General features: G+C 46.3%; 1 protein-coding gene across 3 annotated transcripts in view; it reads right to left on the bottom strand.

The window, feature by feature from the left end:
• The window catches only part of MAPKAP1 (MAPK associated protein 1), a 78162-nt gene that overhangs the window by 35658 nt on the left and 21918 nt on the right, over window positions 1–20586 (bottom strand). For 2 of the 3 annotated variants that reach the window (XM_041483933.1, XM_041483932.1), the window contains exons 5-7: window positions 11979–12151; window positions 7455–7631; window positions 119–228 (exon numbers count right to left, since the gene is read on the bottom strand). In XM_041483933.1, coding sequence (XP_041339867.1) covers window positions 119–228; window positions 7455–7631; window positions 11979–12151 — 460 coding nt within the window. The remainder of the gene's footprint in view (window positions 1–118; window positions 229–7454; window positions 7632–11978; window positions 12152–20586) is intronic. The other variant, XM_041483934.1, reaches the window with a different exon arrangement.

A 20586-nucleotide genomic window follows, 5' to 3' on the forward strand; every position in this document is an offset into this window, starting at 1 on the left:
TGGGGCTGGGACACAACCCCCCAAAACCTGGGCAACGTTCACAACAGTTAAAAAGAGATATAAAATATACTCATGGAGAAAACACCCTGCCCTCTAGAAAATACGATAAATAACCCACCTGAGCCTCTCTGTGATCCCTTCCTTCTCTTTAAGGCCTTTTGTAAGATATCCTTCATGGTGACCTTCATACTGTCCACCTGAATAAGTGAGAATCCATGAGCAGCATTTCTGCAAGACAGATGCACATGCAGTTTTACAAAACAATCATCACTGGCAGCTCCCCGCAGCCCTCGTTAGCTTCAAGCAAAGCACTCGTTAGGCACACGGTTAACGAAGTTGGGCTGGGAAGGGAAGTTAAAAGGAGAAACCAAGCAAACTGCCTTAGCAAGGCAGAGACAAAACCGGCCAAAACGGGTTGAGATTCAAGACAAGGGGTGTAAGGATTTTCCTAATTTATTGTTATTTTTGGTCACTTGGCGTTCAGCGTTAGAAGAGAAAAATGAGCCAGTGTAGGTGGGGGGCTCCTCATCTCCTCAGCTCGTGTCTGTGCTTTACAGCACACAACAGAAAAGCAGTTTGCAGTGGCATTTTCACCCGTGTCCCACACGTAACAAACAAAAAAAGGGACAAGTGGCAGCACACCCCTCAGTGACAGCAGCTGTGCAGCACTATCGAGGTATTGCCTCAGTGCATTATTTCCAGCCTAACAGGGACACGTTTTTGTGAACACAATGGCACAAAATCTCCCAGAAAGATCCAAGGCAGTGGGTCCTTGTCCTGGCCATCACCCACGGGAGAGGCCACACAGGGGGAAGGACTGCAAAGAGCACGGAGACAGCTGTGGGGGATTCTGCTGAGAGGGGCACCCCTGGGGAAGCAGAGACAGTATAATAGAAGAGACTCTGAATGAGCAGATCAGTAAATTTTGCCCCTTAGCCCTCGCAGTCAGTCTCAGCTCATGTCAGTAGATGTCACTGCAGACAGTTCCAGGGAAATCCGAGAGCTGAAGGCTCCCACCGGAGAGATTGCTCTGCATGGAAAAAACTGGTTTGCAAAGCTATTTGGGCAGGAGGAGGAGCCTTGTATCTGGCAACCAGGAATTTTAATCAGGGAGTACAGCTCTATATGAACAGCACAGCTGGAATATTTTTAAAAGCAACTGGCAGGCGAAAGCAATCCAAGCAACACAAGTACATCCTGCAGAACAAACCCATATTACATGTCACTTTGGAACACGAATGCTGGGAGCAGAGGTTGGAGCTCAGGTCACGTCAGACACGGCATCCCCAGCCCACGGTGACCCAGCCAGGACAGAGCCCTGGCCACTCAGTGCTCAGGGCACGGACTGCAGCGTGGCACAGGGGCCAGGAGCCCCTGCCTGGCCACATGCTGGTCCCACTCGCTGTCCTGGGGCCACTCGTGCTCGTGGGAGCAGCAGCCAAGCCCGGGCTCAGGGGATGTGCCCCCTCGCTGGTGTGAGACGCCGTTTCCCTCTCCTCGGTTGTGCGTTGCTCTCATCTGAATTTCATTTTCAATTCCCTTTGTTCCTGGCAAAATGAAACTGCCTAAAAGGCCAAATTTATGTTCTCCAGACCATTTATTATTTATAACTCTATCTTACTCGTCTTCAAACCAAATAATCCCAACCTTTTCATGCATCTACTTTTCCCTCTGTTTCTGCCGCGTGCTCAGTGCAGCAGGAGCAGAGCTGAGGGAGGGTGACACTGTCTGCAGGTGACACTGCTGTCCTGGGAACAGCCCCAGGGCTCAGAGGCCAATGCCTGCAACGAGCAGAGATCTTCCCCAGCACTTCACTGAGGAGCAAATTTCCCTTGAAGCTGCTGTGGAGCCCCATGACCTGCACGAGCACCACACACCTGCCCTTTACCTGGCCAACCCCTTGCTTCCCAAAAGCCTCACAGCTTCAGTCCCAGCTGACCTGCTGAGCAAGGTTCCGTGGATTCTTTAAAGTGAAAGACCTATTCTACAGTTACAACCACAAAAAGGGAACTACCTTTGTGCTTTTATTTGAACAACACAAGGTTTCTCATTGACGTGCTGCAGGAAAAGCCCTCCATGCTGGACCAGACCATCACAACACCTGGTGTCTCCAGGTAATTCATATGGTGCTCTGCAATACCTACTGGAATTCTCCAGAAAACTCCAACCAAAGTACAGGGAAATAAATTAAAATACTCTAGGGAAAAAAGAAATTTCAAAGGCAACAGAAATCTTCCATAACCCACTATGGCCAAAACAACCGGAGTCACAATTGTCCCCTTTGTACAAAATGCTTTTCAACATTGTTCACCTCAAACAGAGCAGGGCCTGCAGCCCCCTTCCCACTGGGCAGAGTGGCCATTGGCAGATGGCCCCAACACCCCAAAAATGGAGATTTTTGTCTCGGTCCCTGACACTTCAGCTGCTAAAGAGCACAGGCTGCTGTGATCCGCCGTGTTCCGGGCTGTCCCGGCGCAGCCGATTCTTTCCATTGAGCAGCTGGCCTGAGAACTGTCAGACTGATTTCCCTGACACTCCATTACTAACCCCTGCCCGAGCCACGGCCATTCTTTGCCTCAGAAGCTGGATCTCATCCCAGAACAATCTTTGAAAGTTTATTTTACTGATCAAAGCAAAATAAGAAAGCCTCTGTGTTTCGCTATATTTAGTGTGCGAGCCGTGAGTGAGGGCTTGGCAGCAGCGGTGGGACGCAGAGCGCGCCCCGCTTTTGTAAACTCTTGGCTCTTTGCTCTGGAGCACAGCCAGGGGGGCTGGACCCCCACCCTGGTCCAGCTGCTCCCCTCCCTGCCCTGGCTCCCCTCTCACAAGGCACCACAACGTCAGAGCAACATTTCAGCACTCAGCAGCCTCACACATCTGAGCCGGGGGTGGACTTCAGCCCAGACCAAGAGCTCCTGCCGTCATCCTGGGGCCAGGCCAGAGTCAGGGCACGTTTCTGCGCCCAGAGGAGAAGCCCTGTAGAATCACAGATTAGCTGGGGTGGGAAGGTGATCTCTGGAGATCACCCTGTCCAATCTCCTGCCCAGGCAGGATCACCCAGAGCAGGGGACACAGACACATGGCCAGGTGGGTCTGGGATGTCTCCAGAGAGGGAGACCCCAGCTCCTCCCTGGGCAGCTGTTCCAGGGCTCTGCCACCCTCCACGGAAGGAAGTTCTTCCTCACGCTGAGGTGGAACTTGCTGTGGTTTAGTTTAAGGCCACTGCTGCTCGTCCTGGCACTGCACACGCTGCCAGGGTGTCCTGGAGCCGCGCTGGCACCGCAGCCTCTGGAGCAGCCCAGCACAGCCCTGCCTCGTGGGGCCCCAGCACAGCAGGCTGGGCTGGGGGAACACCCGACCCCAGCCCAGCACCCCCCAGCGTGCTCTGCCCTGGCCACGGGCATGGACTGTCCTCACTCAGCCCAGCCCCAGCACAGCCCTAATTGCAATCACAAACGATGTGCTCTACCTCACTCTGCTAAGGGGTGATACCTTCATTTCAGGTCAACACTATGAAAATAGGACAGACAAGCAGATGCTGGTCAATCAATTAAAACTGCTGCTGGCAAATTGGAAGCCAAAGAAATTCCTTAGCTTGTATTTTCTGTCATTTTGCAAAAACATACCTGGGTGACAAGGTTAAATCAAGCAAAGGAAATCCCTGGCACTTATCATCCACAGGCATTACTGATAAATTGTGCAGTGGAGGAATAAAGGATTACCTTCTGTATTTTTTCATTACACTTTTCTTTTGTTACAGAATACATAAATCCATTGTGGCACAATGTAATATGTATCATCGTGCTACACCTGTGGACGTTTCATAACGGCTGCCATGTCTGTGCAGTCAGGAATGATAAGTGAACCACCCGTGAATGTTAATGATAGTGATCATTCTGCAGTAACTTGGCTTTCCATCTTCTTTTACAGCCTCCGTGCTGGAGCCAGGGTGGCAAGGTTCAGGAGAGGGAAAGGGAAACAGCAGCAGAGGCAGAAGCTCTCCTCGTGGTGCTGAGGTGCCACGGGAACAGGCAGGGTCCCCACTTTTGCCACAAAATAAAACAACCTGCACTGGAAGGACAAAGGATTTCTGCTCTGAATGAGAAGAGAACTTTTTGAAAAGCTGTTTTCCAATCTAGAGCAATTTTTAAAATGTTTGATTTTTTTTTCTTTATTTTTTTTTAAACACAGAAGTGGAATTTACTTTCCAGTAGTGGAATTTATGGCACTTAAAGCTCACTGCATAACCAGCTGGCATGGCTGGAAGTGCCTGGGAGTGACTAATAGCAATTTCCACTTGATCAGCACAGTCAGACTTAAGACTCAAAATCCTAGCTGATGCAATGGACTTACCTTAAGCTGGGTAATTTTTGAGATAAAGTGCACATAGGAACTGGACTAACTAATGCCAGCCACAATTTTTATTCTGAGCCTAAATGACCTGCTTTTGTGCATCTCAGATTGGCCTTGCCTAGCTCTGTGCACTATTGAGTTTAACTGGCTGCATTTTGACACCACTGTAGCAGTCCTCAGACCTCTATCAAGTTTTCTGATGCCCTCCTACCCCTCTCTCTCCACTATTCTGAGAGCCACATTCTTAATTTTGCACCCACATGAACTGTCTTAAATTTTATGTGAATATTCTAAAATGTACTCTGCAGATTATCCACCCCCATGTACAAACCAGGAACAGGCCTTTTGGACACTGCTGCTGGAGTCCAAGAAAAAACACATTTCAGGGCTGTGAACTGAAATTACAAATGCACAATGCAAGTCTGGTATTTTAAAAGGGTTTCAAACCTTAAACTATTGGGTATGGCAGAGGTGCTGCTTTGAAAATTTGTATATAATAGTCAAAGCAATTTAAGTACTACATCAAAACAGAAAAAAGTGCTACAGAGCAGAGGAACTGGATGCCAAATTTCCTCTGTGTGCCAACTGGCAGCTGAGCTACAGCTCCTCGAAACACCATTAGATCGAGTGTGTCAAGTTCCAGCAATAACATTTCCAAGGGAAAAAGCCCTAATGACGGTACAGATTTATTTTGAGCCTTTCAGGGATGACCTCACCACCTGAAGAAGTCTGTATTTCCATGGATGTGGTGCTTTGTTTGCCTCTTCCTGACAAACCCCCCGGCCAGGAGAGCGGGGCCGTGCCTGGTGTTGGCCAAAGCTCTGCTTTCCACAGCAGCCACCTTCCAACAACATAACTCGCTCGACTAATGGGCCCTGAGCAGCCAGCACGACTGCCCTCCGTCTTCTCCTTGTGTAACTTTGCCAGAGTCCTTGGAACTTGCCAAATTCGGTCATGCCTGCTTAGCTTGCTCGACTGATTGTGCCAGAAAAGAAAATAAGACACAGATGTATTTGAGCTCTTTGAGATGCCAGTAAGAGCGACAGCTAATGGCTTCATTTCGACCCTCCCCTACCAGCTGGGCACAGGTGGGGGGATAATGAGGTCCCTCTCCCTAATCAAACTCAATTATTTACTACTCTGTACAGCCACAAAGACATTCACATCCAGATCGGAATATAAACTGCACCGTGGGCTCCTTCCAGCCACCACCTCTGGGCATTTGTAACCAACTCGAGTGGCTCGGAGTTTGCCTTGGCAGGAGCTGAAGTGTATGAAGTTCTGCAAACTGCTTCTGCTCAGACACGTCCTGCTGAAGGGGGTCCTTGGCGGGGCCCCAGAAAACTGGATAGAAGTCTGAGGACTGCTACAGTGGTGTCAAAATGCAGCCAGTTAAACTCAATAGTGCACAGAGCTCGGCGCGGGGAGCGCGAGGAGGAGCGCGGCTCCAGCACGGAGCTCCTCACAGGCATCTACATTTTTCAACAGTGATTCAGTATTAATAAACATTACAAGTCACAAGGCTGACATGGCAGCGGCTGAAGTACTTCAGCACGAGGAAGGAAAAAAAAAAAAAAAAGGAGATGCAAAATATAAAACCACAATTACATGCACCGGCAGGGTGACAGGGGAGGAAGAAGACATAGAATTTACAGCAATTCCCCACAAAAATAAGACAGCACACACATGTAAACTCACAGAGGTAACAACCTTGTGATCAAGTGATGATCAAGTAATTCTTTATTCTAGGGGACACATTAAAAATTCTAATTTAAACCTAGCTATTTACACAGCAATCACAAGCCATTTAAAATTAAAATGTGGACGCTGGCACCACCAAACTGACCCTTTCAGAAGAACACTGCTTATGATGCAGCTGCCCTATTTCTCCTCAGCAGCACCTTCCAAGCTAGGAGGAAGCTCCTCACATCAGCACAAATGATGCTAAACCAAAAGATTTTGCATTTTTCCTGCAGGCCCTGCTCCCAGCTGCAGGCAGAGCCCTGCTGAGGTCTCTGGGCTCCCACGGGAAGGGCAGTGCCACCCCCTGTGAGCCAGCCCCTGCCCCACAGCTGGGCACTGCAGGAACACCGAGCCCAGCTCAGGCACCCAGGACAGCTGGGGAAGGACACTTTTTCCAGAAGAGAAACCAGCAACAATTCCGAGTTGTCTGCTGACAATGACCTCCCCTTCCTCAGCACGGCCTCAGTGCAGCACAGCCCAGCATCTCAGCCCTGAATACCTTAGTTGTGAACACTGGGGCTGGAATATTTTATTTCCCAGTGCCCTAATGCAGTGGAACAAAGTGAATGTGGCCTTTGGGAATACACGTGGGATTTCTGACAATGGCTTTCTGTAGGATGCTTTGGAACGTCGCTAAGAAACACAGTACACAATAAAGAATATAAAAACTAATTAAATAAGCCAGATTTTTAAAAAAAATGTCTGATTATTCAGAACTAGAAGCAGCTGTAGTGTTAAGAAATGTAAGTAATGTCCAATAACCAGGAAAACCCTATTAGCATTTTCATTTCAAGAGCTCCAAACATGAAATATTTTTCCCAAGTAAGAAGTGGCTTATGCTCCTGGCATTTTGTTCTAGTAATTAAGGCCTTCTGATGGTTTAAGAGATTTTTCATTCACAAGTAAAGAAAAATAAAAGTGATCAAGCACAGTATATATCCCTATTTCACTCATAAGGACATAGCAAATTCTTCTTGATCTACAAGTCAGAGAGCTCAGGTCTCAGGGGTGGATGGGATGTGCCTCACCAAACTCTGCTGGGCTTGGCAGGGGGATGTCCAGTCCTGCAGCAGCTGGTGTGCTCGGTCACTGCTCATTTCCCTGCCCAGCCACGGCAGTGGTACTGAGCCACACTGCAGCTACTTGTCTATAAAACCACTTGGCTCGCTGCAGAGCATCACCAACAGGTGAGGACCCGGGATTGTGGTGAAGTTAGGTGGAGGGAGGCAGAGGAAGAGGAGGAGGAGGAGGAGGCAGGCTAAGAGCCATGCCCAGACCAGGGAGGCAGAGGAGGAGAAAGAGGAGGAGGAGGAGGAGGAGGAGGAGGAGGAAGGCTCAGAGCCGTGCCCGGTACTCACATGCGCACGAAGAGCGACTGCTTGGCCGCCAGCCCTGGGGACGAGTACTTCTCCACCAGCGCCAGCGTGCTGAAGCCAAACTTGTGGATGGGCTCGTTGGAGTCCAGCGGGGGGAAGTCGGTGTCCACCTCGCCGTCGTCCTCGGCGATGTGCAGGCAGTAGGCGCCGACGTTGTCGCTGGAACAGAGAGCGCGGCGTCAGCACGGCCACGGCCGCAGCACAGCAGCCCTGCAGCACTGCAGACCTGCAGCACAGCAGGCAGCCCTGCAGCACTGCAGACAGCCCTGCAGCACTGCAGCCCTGCAGCACAGCAGCCCTGCAGCGACACTGCCTGAAATGACACTGGGACACCTGCGTGGCACCAAAGGGACAGCGTGTGCTGCTGCCATAACCCTGTGCTGATGGGAAAAGCCCAAAGCTCAGAGCGAAGCAGACTTCGTCCTCAACTGCTCCACAACCTGATTAAAAGGCACTAAATGACAATGATTAAAAGGCACTAAAATCTAGAAAAGTTTCATGATTTCGTGAAGCAGGAAGGAATATTTCTCCATTTGTGAAAATTTATTTATTTATATGATGATGACACTTCAGAGCTAAAGGCAAACAGGCGGTGTCTGTGATTTTTCACAGGTCAAACAAGTGTGAAAGTTTTGTGTCTGTAGGCTGGAAAAGCAGAGTGCTCTCAGGCAGGTAAGCAGGGTAATGAACTATGGGAAAAGTAAAACATCTGTCCAACACACAGCAGTGATTAGCAGAAAACTTACCTTTACTAAATACCTAAATTCAGTCTAAAAACAGTCACAAATTAATAAACACCAACAAGTAGAACTAACACAGAAAGCTGAAACAGATACAATGTGAAAGAAATAAAGAGCTGAGCCTCTTTCTCTCCACAGATGAAAGCCCAGAGGGAAACTACTCTTTATAGCTACTAAACAGGTATTAATCATAATTTCCTAACATTGAAATATATTTCAAGTGTTACTTCAGTTTAAATTATTGACCTGAATAAGTATTCTTTCTGGCTGTAAACCTGCCAGCACTCAGGCCTTTCCCCAGCCATGCAGTAAAGCTGGAGGTGCATGTGGCAGCATGTTTCTAAACTCTGCAGTTTAAATTTGGAGTTTTAATTGCATGATTGATGCTTAAATTAATTAATTGTAAAGTGTATGCTAATTGTTTAATTGGTCGCTTGATCTATATAGATCATTTTTTGAATTAAATGAGTTGATTTACAAAGTTTATTGATTGGATGTGACAATGAATTATTTCACTGACTACCTGATTTGCAATTTTCTCAATTAATTCACAAACCTTTGGTTGCAACTGTGCTTTATTGAGAGTGCTTAGTCCAGGTGATCTATAGGCATCTTGTCATGACTGAGACATTTATTATAGAAAACAGGGAATAATGATGCATTGCTGTTAATGTGAGCTGCAAATTTGCTCACCAAAGGTAATTCAGCAACACTCACCACTCTGAATTTTGAAAATTCTGCAAATACTAATAAAGAAACTTTCTGGCCTTGAACCCTTCCAGGGATGGGGCAGCCACAGCTGCTCTGGGCACCCTGTGCCAGGGCCTCACCAGCCTCACAGCCAGGAATTCCCAATTCCCAATCTCCCATCCAGCCCTGCCCTCTGGCAGCGGGAGCCATTCCCTGTGTCCTGTCCCTCCATCCTTGTCCCCAGTCCCTTTGTGCCCTGCAGGGGCTCCAGTGCCAGCCCTCCCAGCCTGTCCCCAGGGCAGGGATGCTCCATCCCTCAGGGCACCCCTGGAGAGGCTCCAGCAGCTCCACCACTCTTCCCTGCTGGGGATCACAGACCCTGCGTGCTCGTGTGTGCCACGAATGTCCCTGGCAGCCTGTGACACTGCAGTGTCACCGTCAGCAGCCACAGCCGTGCTCCTTCCTGCCCTGCTGCTCTCCAGCCTGCTCTGGCACAGCCTCTGGGCGAGCAGAGAAAACATTTTCATCTGGGTGCTGAGGCATTTGCAGAGCTCCCAGCACAGCTGGAGGAGCACAGAGCCACGGGCAGCAGAGCACACCCAGCAGGTCCCCGTGCCACCAGCTCCCCTCCCAGCAAACCTGGGAAAACCACAGCACTGCTCTCATCCCACACAGCTCAGGGGCTACAGATGTTTCAGCCACGGGCTGGCTCCCTGAGCACTAACACAGACTTAGTCACCATGTGTTAAAAATAAAAAAAGTCCAGTGAGTAAAACTGTTCTGCACTTTGAACCTCCACCAGGCTGACTGAGGTTGAGGTTGGGAACTCACAAGCTCAGCACAAAAACAGAGAGATTCACTCCTCACTTCTAAAAATAGCAAATGTATTTGAATCGTGCATCTCACCATTAATTTCTTTCTAGAAAGGGATTTTGTTTACTTTTTGCAGGTGGAATCATTCCAGCACATCTGTTGGGGGTTGGCAGGGAAATGGTGTGCTGGGTTACAACCCAGGTCCATGTGTGGGAGGCCAGGGACAGGGCTGCTAACCCTGCCAGTGGTTCCTGGAACCAAGAGACTGAATAGAGACAAATACAATGCAATTATAATAAAAAAGGCAGCCTAATTGAATACAGAATGTTCTCAAAGCTGTCAACTGGTACTCATTCACTTCAGACTCTTACACCTATCTTTTAGGAAAAGGAATTAGGCAGTAATATATTCTTTTCCTAAAGACAGAAGAGGTTGTTTCTCCTAATTATAAAGTCTAAAACCTCCTCATTATTCTCACAGTGTCACTAGCAGGTATAGTTGTCACTCTGCATGCCTTGCATACCCATCTGAGGCATTCCATAGATGTATTTTAGTGCAGTGCCACAATGATCCCCATTTTGTCTTTCCACACTCTCACCTGCCTGACTGAGGAACAAATGGCCAGAGTAGAATGGGCACCCTACACAGCTCCTTCCTTACTTGGAAATGTGAGAATCAGGGGACAGTTAAAGCAATCCCTGCTTCAGGACTGGCAGTCAGCAATGCTAAAAAAAAGATGATGAGAAACAATTAAGGACCTACAAGCAAACAAACTTCTTGGGAACTCGAGGCTCTGGCCCTCAGCCTGAGCCTTTGTCCCCAGATTCTCAGCTGCTGCTGTGTCTGACAAGAGCTCTTGGGAGCTCACGCCTCCATTATTTATTTTATTCTTTCTGCCTCAGATTTGATTACATTGGACAGCCTCCTTGCTCATGAGCACTTTTTGACACATCATAACATCTTATCCTTCAAGGCAGGCAGTGAAATTCATTTCTTCCCACTGTTGCCTTTTGCTGTGGGCAGTGATGGTTCATGGAACACTCCACTCATGGGTGCTGCTCCCTTTGAGCTCTGCTGTGCTCCTGAAAAATATGTGTGTGCCCAAAGACTGGCATCAGTGGTGTCTTACTCATCAAAAAACAGCCTAATCATACACAAAGGACACTTCCCTGAACTTGTGATATAATGAACAGAAATTAATAACAGCAAATGAAATGGCACCATCTGTGAATAATTTTATATTTCTTCTCCAGAACATAAAAAAGGACAAATCAAATCCAAGTGTTAAACCCCAGACATTTCACATGTCTGTTGAGAAGAGCTAAGGGAAAACCTATATCCAAAGAAAGAACATCCATGGAAGTGTTTTCAAGGGGAGCTGCTTTCCTGCTGCCCTGTCCATGGAACAGAAATCAGCAAACCCAAACAGAGCCCAAGTGCCTCACTCCCACTGCCACCACAGCTGTGCTACAGCAGCAGCTAAGACTGCTGAGCCCTCCAGGGCTCCTGAAAAATGCTGAAAGAGTGAGCTGCAAAATTCAGGATGAAAAAAACCCCCATCCTATTCATTCAATATTCCAGGAACAATAAAAAAGTGAAATTTGGCTCATATGGAAAAAAACCCAAACAGCACTATCAACCTCCTTTGCACCAGGGACATCCCTGCCAGTAACTGCTGCTGACAACTCTGTAATAAACTACTTTAAGTCCTTATTTTATGTTCTATGGCTCAGCAAAACCAGAAGTATTTTACACAGCTGTTCTAAAATGAAAGCTGCTCAGGTGAGCTGTTCTGAAGAACCTTTCTATGCATCTCCTGTCATCTGCCAGGAAAAAGGAGCAGCTCTTACTAACCACCAGCAGTGATCCAGCAGAGCAAAGGGACATAGAGGAGTTCTGGACTTTATCTGACATCTTGTGATCTCAGCCCTTAGGGATGCTAGCAAAAAATAGATGGGACATGAAATAACAAATGCCTATGTGACACCAAAAGAGAGAAAGTTTGCATTGTTTTTACATAGTTTTGAAATGGTGATTCATTTACAGGTCCAAGCCTTCCTGTTGATCATTTCCCAGCACACAGCAGTTAATTGAAAGAGAAATGGCTGGAGGTGCACACGTGCTGCTCAGAGGGAAACACTGACAAATGTCAAGGTGCTAGGATTCCCATTTCCAAACTCCGGCACAGAAATCCGTTTCAGTATGCAAAAAGGCTGCAGAGGAGAAATTGAGAGGTCAGGAGGTAGTAAAGAAAGAGCATTACTTCAGCTTGGGTTCCCGTCCCTCACTTGTATATTGCCAGCAGATGAGCCCGATCAGGTCGTGCACCTTGGCGTTGGCGATGGTCACCACGGTCATGGGCTGCAGCTTGTCTTGGCTCGTGTGCAGGGGGAGGTAGACATCGATTTTTTTGGTTGCCGTTGTACCAACGTGGCCCTGTTGAGGAAGCACATTTCATCAGGGTGTGCAAAAAAGTGTGACAGGGTTTGTACAGAATTGGGGTGGACGGAATTCGGCTCAGCAGGAAAACTAAAATAGGCTGCTATGGCTTAAAATTGCAAGGAGATTAAACGTTTAAATTCCAATTATTTCCCTGCTGTTTATCTGTAAAAAGGACAGGAAATATCTGGACATGATTTCACAGATTTCCATAAGGAGCCTGAACTTTGCTGCAGGATCCCATGTTCCTGCAGAATCCAAAAAAAACCCCGGAATTATGTGTGGGATGGGGAGGAAGAGGGACCCAGCAAAGCAGCCTAAGACTTCTGAAGTCTGCACTCCCCTTTTTCTGCATTTCTGCTCTCTTCTGCAGCTCCTCCCCACCACCTGAGGAGGCCCCAGGGAGCAGACACCCTCTCACCAAGGCTTGCAGAGCAAAGGCACACACAGAGCTGAGCCACTGACGTGTTCTGTTTGAGGACACCAAGAAGAATCAACTGATACTGGGCTTTACTGGAACTCACTGCATGAAAAGAACCCAATTGGTGCCCTGGAGACTGACAATTAAATAAAGCATAAAGCACACAGCAACAAGATCTAGGCAGTTTGCATGACAGGAAAAGGATGTTCAATCCACTGCAGGTAGGACTGCAGCTTTCACCCAGAAATCTTCTGAACAAACAAAAGATTGCACATGCTGACCCCCTCTTGCAAAGCACTCCAAGTAACTCTGCATCTCCATCTCCCCCCGTGCTACGGGGGCCTTGAGAAGAGAAAGGGCTTCTTGAATTAATCACTTGGAATTCTAAGTAACAGAATAAAAGGATTCAATGCTATAAATCTATAATGAGAGCATAAAACAGGGAGTTAAATGCCATGTGCTAATTTCAATATATTGTTAAAAACCATTTGATCCTTCAGTGTGATTATAAATTAGAGACGTAATAGGAATTTAAAGATTAAAGTTATTCATACTGGCATAGCTAAAAGTATTATTAAAATCCATCCCAACATAATACATTTATTTTTTAAGAAAGCATTTTTATAGAACAGATACCTCCTCTTCCCACGTTTTTAGGGTAAGAAGAAACCGTTTTTTCTCATTTAAAGGACGGGCTAGGTTTGCAACACAACATGGGGCATTCCTTCATTTTGCTTGGATAAACCTGAGCAGCCCTTGGCTGAGCTCATGTGCCAGGGACCCTCTGGGACACCACCCTTAACCTCAGCAGGTCACGAACACAACAGAGCTACAGCTGCTAAAAACCACAAGCTGGGTCTCTCTCTCCATCTCTCTTCCTTTTCTACTCGCAGGATTTATTTGGAAAGGGAGAGGAGCTGGTAGCAGGGAACAGCTCAGCAGTGTGTGCCACGCAGACCCCAGGGCACGGGGGGCTCAGGGTTGGTGATGCTGGTCCTGCCCAGACAGCCCCGGGCTGAGGCTGCTCTGCCAAGGGAAGGAGCAAACAGCAGGCACCAGGAAATTCATGTGGCTCCTTGGCACGCCACCTCAGTTACGTACATAAATCCAAGGAGGGCAGAATTGTAAGTAATGCTGGGTCCTGATAACGGAAGATCCAAGACAAATGGACGGCCAGATGTGGGAGTTGATGCCAAGGTTGCAATTGATACACCCAGCCAGGAAGGGCCAAACGAGCCAGGAGCAGGGACTGACAGCCAGAGACCAGATTATCCATCAGCCACTGCAACAAGGCTGTGAACTCACAACCAAACCCAGGAATTTACAAAATCCTCCTGTCCAGGGACCCTGGGCTCCAGCTGTCCCAAACCTGGCAGCCACACTCCGGGGCTCCTCTCACTGCATGGCTCTGCCTTGCCCCACACCCTGAGTTACTTGGTGTTTGCTGGTTTTTAACTAAACCTGCCTTAGTCCTCCCCATCTCTAGATCTCCTCTGCCTCCTCCAGCCTATTTTTACTGTCTTTACTATCTCCACCACAGCCATCCTGTTCTCCTGCTCACAAACACACAATGTGAACACCAAAATGACTTCAACCAGGTAAAACTCACACACCTGTAGGGATTCCAACTGCTCTGTGAGCAAGGGGAGCAATCCCAGCAACAGCAGGACTGGGAAAGGCTCAAAGCACTGATGCTATACTCAAGATCTTTTAAAAAGTCAGAGAAATAGTTGTCTTAATTAAAGGTCTGTAAAGCTGATGGCCATGAGGTACTAGCGAGGCTGAAACCTGAAGCCAATTAGATTTTCTAGCAGTAAAGAGAACACCCATTGTCACAGCGGGTAGGGAATGTTTGTACAAACCCGTGGGTCAGGGCTCAGACCGCTCAGTCCCACGCCAGGGGGGTCTGGAGGAAAGCCCCTCTGTGTTCGTGGCAAACTGGTGCTGTTTGCTCAGAACCACGTTGTGAATCCAACCATCAGGTGCCTGTCTGAGGGAAGCCACAGCCTGCAGAGGGTTAATGGAGCAGGAGTCCCTGAGAGCTCAGGCAGGGACCTGCCGAGGTGGTGGCACAGTGACAGCGGGCACAGCCACCCCGCAGGGAGCACCCAGAGCCACAGCCCTCCCTGGAACACAAGTACTGCTGCCTGCCAACTAACAACCGCATTCCAAGTGGAAATGCTGAGGAAACCCAGAAGATAAAGGACAATTACCGATATTCAAAGAGGCAGCATCAAACTTTATTAATAGATCCTGTATAAAATTCAATGGAAAATCCATTCAGGGCCAGGGGCCTTACCATTTGGAGTTTCCTTAATAGCCTCCAATAAATCTGGGAAGCATAAAGGGGCTGTTAAATTAACATTTTCCTGATCTGTCACCTGTGGCACAGTTAATTTGTCAAAAAATTCTTTTAGCTTGTCACTGGACACTGTAGATTCTGACAAATGAAGTCTGGAATAAAATTGACAAAATATCTCGTTAATTTTCTAGGAAATCACAAATCTGATTCCATTAAGCTTTTATTGTTAGAAATGTTATATCCCACCAATCCTTTAAGAAAGTGAGGAGTAACTGCATACACTGAAAATGTACAATAAATCATGGAAAATTTTCCTAGTATTTTTATTGATGGATTCTTTTAAGGCTCCCTGGTCCTCTCCTACAGTATGTAAAATTAAAAAAAAAAAAAATTAAAATTTATCAGTCCTTCTGAGGATTTTCTAAGGCTTAAAATCAAATTTTAATCGAAGTCCATGAGGGAATGCACCCCTCTCTCCAACACCAGATCTGTGCACCTCCAGGAGGTCCCTGTGTGGCCACTGACACTTCACCTGACACAGGACACCTGCAGAACAGGAGCTGCAGGGAGACTCAGGCACAGCAGGTCCTCCTCACCCCTGCTTTGCTCCAGCACACACCACAGCACAAAATTAAAACAAAGTCCATAAACATTTCCAGGAGCAAAGTGATTGATTTTCAACACTGACAATTTACTGCCTCTTGCTGCACAATGGAGTTCTGTGACTAAATGTTATATCACTTTAAGATTAGATGTTCTAATGATATAATGCAAAGATTTTACTGAATCATTATTTAGTGGGAGTCATAAAAACCTCTTAAAATTAATCTTTCATGCACATCTAGCTTACCCAAAGTTAGCATTTAATTAGATGGCCTTGGCACGAATGAGCTTACTACTTTATTTGCTCAATCAGTATATGTCTCTTCAGTAATTATAATTAATTCAAGTCATTGACTCACCTCCCAGCAAACAACGCTAAACCCTGCACAAAATGGAAACAAATGCTTTTCCATTCCCAAATGCAAAATGTCTTCTCACTTTTAAACTCAGTTAAATGTTTCTGGTTTGGGTGACAGGGTGTTGACTGCACTCTGTGATCCAGCAATCACCTCCACAACATAACTTACTTGCTTATGTGTTTAACTGACACACAGCAAGCACTTGAAGGGGAAAAGTGGAAATATAATAACCCAGTATTTACAACACACAGAAATTTCTAACAGATCAGAGCACAGATGTTTATGGCAATACAAGGAGTCATATTTTCTTTTTTCTTTCCTTCTCCAACCCAGCACACTGTTCCCCACCATGGCAAGACTGGAATGGTGTTTGTTTCATCAGGTGGTTACACTGGGGATTTTCATTACTCTGGGCACTTGGTTCCTCCTGTTATTCCTAAAGCAGCCCCAGCACACTGCCCTCAGCTCCTGCAGCTCCTCAGTGATGCCCCAAAGTTCTTCCCTTCTGAGGAGAGGATTCTCCTCTGCATCACCCCAGCTTGTGCTGCAGAGTTAGCAGATCACGATGTAAAACTCCATTAACATCATTAAATACTTAATTTATCTTATTCACACTGTCACTATTCATAAAAATTTAACCCAGTAATTTCCTGTTATCCAAAGCATAACAAAGTATGAATATTTAACTGCAAGGTAAATAACACACTATTATTTTTTGTTCTAAATTGTTGGCTTCAGTTAGCACGCCTGCTCTGCGGAGCACACGCGATTTGTCAATTAAAGGTCCAGATGTTCCGCAGGCTGCAGAGGCAGCAGCAGCTCTGAGCACCTCGTCCTCTGCATGGCAATCATCACTACAACCCCAGCTCCAGGCTGCATTAACATGCTCATGTTTTATTCCAGCCCCCTCCTAATGCACCAGTTAATTACACAACACACAGCTGAGAACATCACCTCCGAGCTGGACACTTTCCTTCCACGCTTCCACCTGAACAGGTCTTTACACCCAAAACCAGGATTTGCAGCAATAACCACACAATCCAGCACCCAAATCCCTGCCTGCTCTTGCTTGGCATTCGCTCCCACAATTAATAAAATTATGTAAGTCCTGAGCAAAGAATAAGACACATAGTGCTGGTAACAGCACGTTTCAATTATAGTAGCACACATTCATTTGTACAACTCCCTATGAATTAAAATCTGCTTTACTTGGAGTGCTATTAATATGAATTCTTAGTACTGTTTTTTTTCTGACAAATGCTACATGGAGGGAGAGAGAAGCCCCAGGTCCATCCCTGTTACAGCCCAGGCTGTGTTCATGTCCACGTAGGTGTCAGATTTAGGACGAATGGCCCTGCCATCCCTCCCCTTGCCCCACACAGGCTCCTGCTCTGTGTGCCCAAGCCAGCACAGAGGGTGGGGTGTCCCACCAGCCGTGTGGCACCAGCTCAGCCTGCCCTGCAGCCCTGGGCTGAGCAGCTCCCACAGTGCCAGTGAGGGATAAAACCACAGGTTTACATCGATCCCAGTGTTGTTGCTCCAGCTGCAGCAGAAATGCATTCATTACCCCAAGCCATCCTCAAATTCCTTCCAGTCAGGAGATGGAACAGCCTCTTTAGAAGAATTATATATATTTTACTTAGTAATAAACATTACAATTTAATACTGAGGAATAGAGTTCTTCTTTGTAATAACAAAATGCAACCAAAACTTATAATTAAAACTACGCCATAAACATTATTTGTGTGCTAAGGAACACGCCACGATCTATTTTAACGAACAGATGCTCTAAAAAAGATAAATGTTTTCAGAAATATTCAATCCTTGAACAGATCAGCCTCTAATCCTCTGCTTCTGCTGCACAAAGCAGACAGCTCAAGTTCCTCGAGGACATCAGCCAACCTTAGGTGGAACATTTTTAATACATCACCGTGTCACTTTTTAATGTGCCACAATCTATTAACCACATGGCAAACTAACAGGGATTTTTAAAATATGGGTTTTATAGCTTTGTGCCGGTGATTAATTAAATAAATAGCCAGCGTTTCACAAATCATCCCTCTAATTAGGCAGCCCCAGACACGCTGCATTCCCTGGCACCGCTGCCAGCTGAAGCTGCAGCAGGGCAGGGCAGCGCCCGGCGCCGCCGCCGGCCCGCAGGTGCTGCACTCAGCTGGAACGGGCTCCAGCTGCTTCCAAACATGCTCTCTGCAATTATTCTCCCTCATCCTGCAGGAAACGATCGAGGTAACAAAGGCAGAGCAGCCGTGCCTGGGATTTGACCTGAAGTAGAGAAGTTGCGCCTTGCAGAAAATGAACAAATATTAAAGGCGGATGCTGGAAAAAATGCACCCGCTAAATGATACATTTTCTGTCAAAACGTTTCAAAGTTGAAGCTACAACTAATTACATGCAGTCCATTCAAAGAAGCCAAGCAAGGCTTATCATTAAAATGACTCAATTATTCTTAAAAGAAAGAGAAAATCATCTGTAAAACCTGCCTGCAATCTCATCAGTTTTACTGTACCTACCTCGATACATCATTTCCCCCAGAGCTCAAATTAAACTCTTAATAGTTAATATGCTCAAGTTTTACTATAGGTTTTCCTCCAAACTATTATTAACTGGAATTTCCTACCCGGGAAGGGTTTTATATGGAAATTTGTTCTGCAGTGTTTAGTGACACTATCACAACAGCTTTTTGCCCCTCAATTTAAAAACCATCAGAGAGACAGAATGTGACGTGGAGTCAGGCAGCTCATGGAGATGGGATTTGATTTCCTCCATCAGCCGATTTCCTCTTCAGCATCAGTCCCCAAAATACCCCTTAAAGCCAACTTTCCTTGCAGTCAGGAAGAAATTTGCACTCCTGGGCCGGGGTGTCAGGGAGCCCTGCGGTGCCAGGGCAGGTCCCACAGCACCAGGAAGGAGCCCAGGGCTGATAAATAATCACAATAAATAATAAATAGAGTGTCCCACTGGCATTCCTCCCCATGGCACTCCCCTCCCTCGTGGCAGCAGGGGTGGCACACCAGGGCATCCATCACACAGCACCTCAGCAGCCACCTGGCACTCGGGGGCACCTCCAAGGGACCATTAAAGACCTCAGCCTCGGCAAGATTTTGCCCTTAAAATATGTGGAAATGTCCTGATGGGCTGTTCAAGCAACTTTGATGCAGGACACTTTCTGACATAAAGTGTTTTCAGCATTTTTTCCCCCCAGGATTTAGGTCCATAGCAGCCTGCAGTATGATAAATTCATAAATTCAATCTCCACAAAGACCTGAGAAACTGCTCTTATTAGTAAATCAAGCAAGCTCTGCTAGAATTAAGAAGATACTGAGAATTTTCTTCCTCTTTGGTTCAGATAGGGAAACAAAAGAATTTACATGGAAAAAGCCTGACCATTATATTGCCTTTACCAATTCTGAGTGGGAAATATTAAATAAATTGGAAACAAATTAATGAAATATAAATTTATACTGGAATCAAGAATAAACCAATTATCACTTCACTTACATTTAATGTTTAACTACAAAACAAGAACTCTTTGATTAGTGATTTCATGGTGCTTAAACAGACACATAAGTGAGCCCTTTCTCCATAATTACCATCAATGCTTTAAAATGATTTTTCAACTACTAGGGTCAAAGTAAAGGCAAAGTCTAAAAGACTGTCCTGTGAGAAATTAAAAAACCCAACTTTCTCTCCCTCAGGAATGTTTCTCCCAACGAGCATGCCTGTTAAATGGACACATCCAACTCTTCTGCAAACAGCAGCCATTAGAAACATGTGCTAATAAAACATTTCCATATTTCTTTGGCTGTTAAGAACCTCAACTTGTGAATACGTTTTTTATTTGATTTGATCTGTAATTAAGGGAAAGATAATGACGCTACTAAATTGCTAAAAATCAATTAGATAGAATAAAACGCAATATGATTCAGCCAAAAGATTAACAAGTGCATTATAAAAACTCTTTAAAATTCTTTAATTCTAATTAAGCTGCTTTAAATGGCCATGGCCTAAAAAATGCTTTTAATTTCAAGGCATCACCAATTTTCCTGCGTGTTTCACTGTACTGGCTGTTTGCCTTCCTTCTCCTTTTATTTTTATTTTATTTTTTAGGAAGATTTAAAGAAAAAGTGGCAGCTTGGGAAGAGCTGCTGTCCACTCCCAGGTCCTGCAGGGGCTCTGGGCAGGTCAGCCCCTCTGCCAGCCCCCTCTGACTGCCACTGGCTTCAAATCAAATATTAGAGCAGGATTCCATCTCCACAAACACAGTTCTGTGGTTCTGAGGTTCGGGGCATGCCAGGACAGGTTTCTCCAGTAACAAATCCACTGTGCCCAGTTTAAGCACTATCCCACCTCAGATTCCAAGTGCAGCTTCATTTTAAACAAATCAAGCAGCAGCCTCTCTAAGATCAGCTCACAGCATCATTAGCGAGGTGTTAACATCTGCTTTTTGATATTATTCTTCCAGAGCATCCCCTCCTCCCTCTCCTTGCCCCACGGAGCAGAGGGAGCAGAGGGGAGAGAATTCCTCCCTCCCACACAGCACAACCAATCACTTCAACCCAACCTGAGCTCCTCCAAGTTGTAGGGACTGCAAACAACAGCACCAACTTTTCTAATTTCATCCTCTAGTACTCCCAAGTAAATAACAGAGAGGAAAAAAAAATAAAGTTTTCCTACAAATAGAAACTGTCACTTACTGGGATGTGATCTTTTCAGCTCATGCATCCTA

Source organism: Pyrgilauda ruficollis, unplaced genomic scaffold (assembly GCF_017590135.1).
Source record: "Pyrgilauda ruficollis isolate IOZ18807 unplaced genomic scaffold, ASM1759013v1 scaffold62, whole genome shotgun sequence".
In the NCBI taxonomy this organism is placed as follows: Eukaryota; Metazoa; Chordata; class Aves; order Passeriformes; family Passeridae; genus Pyrgilauda; species Pyrgilauda ruficollis.